The following is an 8,766-nucleotide window of genomic DNA, read 5'->3' on the forward strand; positions in this document are numbered from 1 at the left end:
TCCCTTCATATTCTCACTATATACTATATGAGCCATAAAAGCTCATACGATAAGCTCAAATATGACTCAACAAAAACACATGCAAACTTTGTCTAAAGGTTCAATAAACTCTTCTTTCTCAAAAAAAAAAAAAAAAAAGTAAATTTTTCATTATTATTAGACTATTATTTCTTCTGTCAGGGTTTAAAGCGGTTAATTTCTGTATGGCATCCTAAAGGTGCATTAGTCCAACTGGCAGTGATTAACTCTTTGTTTGACTAGGGTCTCCTTTTTCACATGCTTGGCAAAGGTTTGCAACCATTTTCCATCTAAAGGTGAGCGCTGTGTGGCGTAACACTTCTCAGAGGGAGAAAAAGACTGGAGCGTGTGCGAGGGATCGTCAACACCTCTCCAATATCAGACCCAGCAGTGCGGCCGACTCTATTAACACACACACGCCGTCGGACGCGAGCCTTCTCGCAGTAAATGTTATTAAAATTACCTTCATTATAAGACACTCTTCATTATAAAACCAAAAAGTGCTGCTGGTCTCCCAGGGCCTTTGGATTAATAAGGACAGCGATGTATTTTAAGCCGTAAACTCGACTTCTTACTGTCCTTAATCTCCTTTCCACTTCACAGGCCAAATTAACACCTCTCCCCGGCTCTGACGGGACCTCATTAGCTCACTTCCACTCCGAAAGAGAAAAGAACAGGAAAGAAGAAAAGACGACGACGATGAAGAGGGAGGAGGAGGAGGAGGAGGGAGACGACCAATGACAGCCACCAGCTCGGGGATTAACCCTTTCACGCGACCCAACGCTTCGGGAATCTAGGTCGACGTGTGTTTCTAATCAGCCGCCTGGTTAACGATAATTAGCAGGCGAGGCAGGAGGGGAGGAGAGGGAGGGACGCGCAGAAATGAAACAGAGAAAGAAAAGAGAAACCTGTCATGTCGCAAACACTTCAAAGCAGACGACTTCTCTTTTAAAAGTGGCACGATAAGGGTCCAAGAACCACTGGGGACCTCGAGAAAGCGCAATGCTGGAGAAGGGAGGAGAATAAGGGCCGAAGAGACCTAAAACACAGACACAGACACACACACACACACACACACGCACGCACGCACGCACACGCTTCAGAGGGACCCAGAACACACACTCCACCTACATAACGCTGCGAGCTCTCGTAGTTTACTCTCACTGTTAAACTTCTCCAGCAGTAAGTGGTCCTTGTGAAGTTTATCCATCATGCACCTCTCAGTCAGGGCTGCTCTAGATCTCCAAAATATACAATGCATAGGCTGTTCCAGTCGTGCGAAAACACAATATAGTTAGTTAATTATTGCACCTGTTCACTACATCACTGCACAGCACCAAAACAAAACAAAACAAAACAAAAAACAAAAAAACAAAATAAAATAAAACAATCAAATAAAATAAAATAATAAAAATAAAATAAAATTGTAAAAGGTTATAAAAATGTGTCCTTAATATTTTTATTATATATTAACCATTTAAAAAACAATAAGGGACTCAAGGCACTCATGCTATATTGTTAGTATATTCATCATCTTGTAAAGGTTCCTAACACCATATAAAGAAAGAAAACCCATGACTTTCTCAGTTGTTCATGAACACTGGATAAGGATTTTTTTAAAAGATTCCATTCATAAAAATTGCACAAAATATTTAAAAGTGGTTCACAGCTAGAAAAAAATAATAATTTAATACGATTAAATAAAAAATAATAATTTAAATAAATAAATAGTTCCAATGAGTTTTCCAGTTGTGATTAAAGCATAAGATTTTTAAAAATCCTTTTAAAGCATGTTGCATAATTGCATTATGCTTATGAAATATTTTGAAGCAGTGCAAAACTATTTTTTAATAATAAATAAAAAGCTAACTTGTTTTTACTATAATCTTTATATTCTGTAAGGAGTGAAATTATTTCCTTATGAAATTAATTCCTCATGAAGCCAAAATTCAGGAACTCTCGCAACACACATGCCACGCAACAAAACAATAAACTTTCTAATCTGACAGGAAGATCTGGAAGAAAGACCATTTGCTCATCTGTCCCTTCACCCATTCTTAGGCATATGGTCCAGGCCACTGAAAAGTCGACATAGAAGTGTCAAGAACTCAAGTTTTCAGACTTACATACCGCATTTATTATACCTTAAGAATTCATGATCTTAACCCCTTCATGTTTGATATCATTTTAAAGGTCTCAGTGCGATTGGTAAAATGGTCTCAATTGCACAGTAGACACTTATATTATGAGAAAGACTGAAAACTTTTGTAGAGTTCTGTTCTGCTGAGGAGGGGGTGTGTCCTCCTCAGGGTCTGTGCGAGTGTTTATCTATCTCCAGCCAGGTGCGACCCTGGGTCACGAGAAGCTAAAAAACCAAAAGCTCTTTTATGTTTTTACAACTGATTTGAAGATTTCTTTGTTTCTTATCTGGGTATATAAGGGATGTGACAAAGCACTACTTTGGGATTCTGTAGTCAGAAGACCCCACACCGCACATGTGAGACTCTGGAGCTTTGCACTAGAACTCAACATACTGCTGTGTGTCTCTCTGCTGTCAGGTATGCATTTAGTTTTTTATTCAGAAGTGTAATTGTATTAAACACATTGTGCTCATAGAACACGCTGTATAGTTGTTTGTGCTACTACATGTGCACATAGGCTAGTTAAGCTTATTCTTTAAAACACATGACTGCTTTGCTGTAAGTGTTCTTTGAAATGCTTACACTGTAAAAAGTGATTGTGATTTTAACAGTAAAAGACTGTAAAAATGCTACAGTAAAAACCTGTTAACTGGTTAACATAATTTCCATACGATATTCGGTGAATAAATGTAATTACATTTAATGTAATTTTACAGTAAAATACTGTTAAAAATACGGTTTTGTGTGACTATGTTAAATTTGTTTCTTTCCTATGTGGAACACTTGGCTATTCCCCATATACAGTAGCTACAGTGTCTATGTACAGGAGCAGGGTTGCCACGCGGCTACAATGTGATTCACAATTGCATTATCTGGGTCGTTAATGAATGAATAATTGAAAGTATGGGATTTCCAGAATAATCAAATATCTAAATTAATATAGAATCGATATCTGTGATCAGTTTTTAATTAGAAATATTGCCTAAATTTAATGATCACTTGAAACTGGATTCCGATTGAACACGGAGCTAGTCTAAAATTGAAACTAAATCCTGATCAATTCAGAGGCACAAGTAAAAGACCGTACACGCATTAAACCTTCGACTAGGCCGCTGGACTCCGCTGTTTGGGCCGGCGGGTGGATTCTTACAATTCACTTTTCCATTCACAATTTCCATTAACCACAGGAACCCTGATTGTACTTATTAATGCCCTAATGCTATGTCTATTTACCGAATAGCACAGCAACAAGTCTTATTGCTTAAAGGGGTCCTATTATGCTCTTTTACAAAGTCTTGATTTTGTTTTGGGGGTGTACTAGAACATGCTCTCATGCTTGGTGGTTCGACAAACACATTATTTTTCACATAATTTACATTACATCATCTGTCCGCGGCGCCCAGCTACGTCGTGTTATATTTGTAAGAAGTGTTCTAGACCAGCGGTTCTCAATTCCAGTCCTCGCGTATCCCCGCTCTGCATGTTTTGCACGTCTCTCTTTGTTAACACACCTGATTCACATCATCATCTCGTTAGAAGTGAGCTCCGTGCATGAACTGTGTTCCAATTGACATGGTCCCTACACAGTGTACATTGCTCCCTACTCCCTGAGCAGGGGAAATCCGTTTAAGTTTACTTGACTTCGGAATATTCATTTACAGATTTGCGCTGCGCCGCTGCCTGCAGCATCTTCACACACAAACGAAACTTACTAGAGAAGCGTGAAGTGGGACATAATATACCTCTGTAAATAAATACAATTTAAATTCACGTCTCGCTTAAAAAAGTGAAAAAGCATAATAGGACCCCTTTAAATCAATGTAAAAGCCTGTTTGCAACTGATTTTACTTTCATAATCAGACACATTTCCAAGTAAAAACAAGATATCTAAAACAACAAATGTCAGGACTTTATCCACTGTGAATATATCATAAAAAGTATATAGCAGGTTTAATGGCACAGTCATTTGAAGTTAACTCTATCGCCCCCTTGAGTAGTGAGGTTTGTTACAACCACAGCACACGTTAAGTACATTCAGCGGGACCTCGCACTCACAACGAGCTCGACGCTCAAAAAATCTTAATGATATTCAATCACAAGTGGACACTGGAGACAGATCTGAGATGCATGTTAATATCAGACATGAGCGGTGATCTGTCGCGACTGACCACTTGTGATTGAATGATAAAGGATAGTTCGACCAAAAATGAAAATCTTGTCATCATTTTCTCATTCTCAAGTTGTTCCAAACCTGTATGAGTTTCTTTCTTTTCCGTTCATAAACCTAACAGACCACTCAGATCATTAGGATCAAGTCAGTTAGAAATACCAAGGGTTCACACAAAACAAGGGGAGTCTGCTTTTAGTTATGCCGCCCGCAGTTGGAATCAGCTTCCAGAAGAGATCAGATGTGCTAAAACATTAGTCACATTTAAATCCAGACTAAAAACTCATCTGTTTAGCTGTGCATTTATTGAATGAGCACTGTGCGATGTCCGAACTAATTGCACTATATTTTATGTATAATCGTTTTCTTAAATTCATTTTAAACCTCTTAAATAAATGTTTTAAATCATTTTCAAAGTTTTTAAATTCCTTGTTTTATTGTTGTGATTATTTTTTTCTTTTCTTTTATGTAAAGCACTTTGAATTACCATTGTGTATGAAATGTGCTATATAAATAAACTTGCCTTGCCTTGATCACAGAAGATGATATTTTAAACAATACGGGTAATGAATCAGTTGCCGGTAGCCATTGACTTCCATAGTATTTTTTTTTCCATACTATGGAAGTTAGTGGCTATCGTCAACTGTTAGTTTACCAACATTCTTTGAAATATCTTCTGTTTTCAACAGAAGGAAGAATCTCATACAGGTTTGGAACAACTTGAGGGTGAGTAAATTATAGCTCAATTTTTGGGTAAACTATCCCTTTAACATCAGGCCTAAAACACTCTTCCATGAAAATGCCATTGCATTCGCTCACAACACAACATCATGTGGCCAGCTGGACTCTGTGACAGCAGTGAATCACTCCTGATGAGACGGGAAACCTGCGCTATCATTTCAGTATGCCTGAGCTCTCTGGACCACAGACGAGGATCGCAAATATGATTTATGATCTGCTGTTTAATGGCTCGAGCATTGGCTTTGAGAGGAGATCAGATTACTTTCTCGACAGGAGCATGTCAGGGGAGGAACGGGGAGTGCACCATTACAACAGCATGACAGAGAGAGTGAGAGAGGCCTCCAGTACTCCTGCGTCTTAATGGAGGAGAGATGCTACTTAAGTCTGACGGGAAAATTATACCAGTCAATAGAGCGAAGGGCGGGGGGATGGAGCACGGATACGGATGACGTGATGCTGAGAGAGTTTTGATCCCTGGGAAAGGCAGCAAACGGCTACATAAAACATACAGAAACAATGACGGATGCCGAAAAGCAATCAAATGATTGGGATGTTATTTCATGTATTATTTCTCCAAATCTCTCCAGCATGAGCAGACATGAGAGCAGCTAGGTTTCTGAGGTGGATATGATGGTATCTCCATTAAACGGGGATTGTTGACTGACCTGAGCTTGGAAACTCTTGAGGACAGGGGAAACCATCTCCAACACCTCCTAAACACAGAGAAACAGAGACAACACTGATGAATCCCACAAAAAAATAATTAACATTTTTATTTTGCTTGAAGACAATGAAGCCTATTTTTGGGGTTAGTAAGATTTTTTTGCATTGTTGTGCATTATTTGAAGAGTTTATTTGCAAAAACAGATAACTCTTCAAAAATCATGTTTTTTTTATTATGTTATCGTGTTTTATTGTGTTAGTTAGCTGCATTTTTTAGTTATTTTTTAATCTAATTAAAATAACCCAACTGCAGTTTGATTGAGATTAATTGGAATGCACAATGAAAAAAACATGATTTTTGAAAATTGTTAAAAACGGAGTTATCTGTTTTTGCAAATGAATTTTGGGGAGAAAAAAAGTTAATAATAATAAAATAATAAAAGTCACAATGCAAAAGATCCTAATCATCATAAAATAAGTTATATTTTATTTATGCAAAATATATTTAAATATAATTTTTGTTCTTGATTTTGGGGTGAAGAATGACCTAGGTATTATTTTTATTTTTAAGATTCACCACAAAAGAAAAAAAAATCAAGACTGAAGAACATTTTATGCTTAAAAGATTAATGAAAAATAAATATTACTTGAAGTAAAATAAACATTAACTGAAATAAAATACAAAAATTAAACTGGCAAAAACAATACAATACATCTAAAAACAACAATAAATATAAAAATAGAATCTAATTCCAAATATTATCAAAAACTACTGTATAATAGTATATCAATATACTAAGATAACATTGGTGTACAGCTTCAGTTGTCTATGGGTCAAATCATTTCACCAGGATAAATGTTAAAAAACACTAGTATGACAGAGACACTTACTGACTTTGTCACTACAGATTGAATGCAATATTTCAAGAGAAAAATCACACTGAATTACACTTGTAATACATAACCAGAAGTTCATCCACCTAAAACAGTAGTCCTACTACTGAAAGGGATGAAAATTCAGCTCAAATAACATTAAATCTGTACAAAAATCCAAGTACTTTAACAAATGTATGAGTTTTAAACCACTGTTTTCACCCACAGACTTCCATTGTATGTGTATTAGTATTGTAAATCCAAAAAAAAAAAAAAAAAAGGCTGTGGTACTCAACAGTACGCCACATTTGTTGTTAGTAGATGTTGTATTGAACCGAGAACCTTCGGCTGAAAACAATAATAACTTCTCCATTAACAAAAATAACTCGTCTGATTCTCCTGTCAATCCATTACTGCCACTTTGTTTATGTTCAATTACGCCACAATCTTTAACGATACAGCTAGCACGAACCCCATTCGCTCCAGACGTTTGCTAATCTTGTCAATTCTGATTGTCACTGATGACATTTGTGTCAAGAGGAGAGCAAACGAGGCGTTGGGCTTCTGAGTCGAGAGGTCTGACGCCGGATCGTGTCGAAGCTTCACACGCAGCCTCGGAAAAAGGAAGGCCGCTAACGAGGAAAAATGTAAAATGTCAAAGCGCGTATAATGAGAGACGCGTGACAAGCATTCCTCGCGTTGTCACATTTACCTGAAGAGGAATCGGAGGCACAGCTCCGGATTAGAGGGACTTGAACTTAAATACGTTCGGCAGAGGATTTTCCTCCATGGGAACGAGCGGCTCATTTTCTGAGTTTTTTTCGCTGAAGGCTCTGGAAGATTAAATGCTGATGTCTGCCTGTTCTGGGCTGGATGTGACGAGTAACGTCAATAAACAGCAGATACTCTGTGTTACACTATTAGTGCTGATACTGGAGGGACACATGGGTTTGTATGTCTTCCGTGAAACACACAGAGTGACAGTCTGACAGAGATAGAACTATTCTGAGGTTTATGACACTAGAGAAACTAGATACAAGCTCGGGAATATTAGATAGAAGTGGCTTATACTGGAAGAGAAGAAGTGAGGGTGGAAAAAATGGGAGGGGTGGAGAAGACAGGGAAGGAGACTAAATGTCAAGAGGGGCGGGGCAGAAAGTTAAAAAGGCGGAGAAAACAAGAAGGGCGGAGACAACAGTAGAGAAACTGAGAGACAAATGCCCTTGTGATAGATGCCGTAGTTGGTTTCAAAAAGCATCTATCCTTATTGATGGCTTTTCAAAAAAATACATAAACCATTAGCTGTGCATACTGAGAAAAAAAAATTATGAGCAAAAGTCTGGGGTTGGTACGCTTTTTAATGTTCCTGAAAGGCTTTTATGTTCACCAAGGCTGCATTTACTTGTTTAAAAATAATCTGAAATATTATTGCAATTTAAAATAGCTGTTTTCTATGTGAATATATATTAAAATGATGTAATGCTGAAGTACTCCAGTCTTCAGTGTCACATGATCCTTCAGAAATCATTCTAATTTACTGATTTGATGCTCAAAAAAAACATTTCTGATTATTACCAATGTTGAAAACAGTTGTGCTGCTTCATATTTTGTGGATACTACTATATATTTTTTTCCAGTTATATTTGATGAATAGAAAGTTCAAAGGAAAGCATTTATTTGAAATATAAGTCTTCTGTAACACTATAAATGTCTTTATTGCCATTTTTGATCAATTTAATGCATCCTTGCTCAATAAAATAATTTCTTTAAAAAAAAAAAACTTACTGACCTTAAATTTAATAACAATAACATTTTATTATGTTATAGTAAATAATCTTGAAAGATTGAATGCATTTTTTGTAAACTGTGTTACATAGTCAGAAATAAATGTATGTAAATGACAATAAATATGTAAATAAATGTACAGTATTTACACAACATACAAAAGTGTCAAAATCAGCCAGTCAGTTTTGTCATGATGCCATTTTCCAGATGTTCTAGAATAATTAGTCATGGCATTTACGGATCAGTTGATCGGCTCAAGAAGTTCTGAAATATGAGAAGGGAAGGAGTTCAGACAAGAGAAGACAGACAAAAAATGAGAGGAGGAGCAAACAAACAGAAGCACATATGAGGGTCAGACAAAAAAAAAAAAAAAAAAAA

At 36.8% G+C, this 8,766-nt stretch overlaps 1 protein-coding gene across 1 annotated transcript in view; it reads right to left on the reverse strand.

Annotated features, from left to right (window-relative positions):
- cux2b (cut-like homeobox 2b) overlaps positions 1 to 8,766 on the reverse strand; it is a 175,664-nt gene that overhangs the window by 89,386 nt on the left and 77,512 nt on the right. The window contains exon 3 of the mRNA XM_016463833.1: positions 5,733 to 5,780. Coding sequence (XP_016319319.1) covers positions 5,733 to 5,780 — 48 coding nt within the window. The remainder of the gene's footprint in view (positions 1 to 5,732; positions 5,781 to 8,766) is intronic.

Source organism: Sinocyclocheilus anshuiensis, unplaced genomic scaffold (assembly GCF_001515605.1).
Source record: "Sinocyclocheilus anshuiensis isolate Anshui unplaced genomic scaffold, SAMN03320099.WGS_v1.1 scaffold332, whole genome shotgun sequence".
NCBI classification, from domain to species: domain Eukaryota; kingdom Metazoa; phylum Chordata; class Actinopteri; order Cypriniformes; family Cyprinidae; genus Sinocyclocheilus; species Sinocyclocheilus anshuiensis.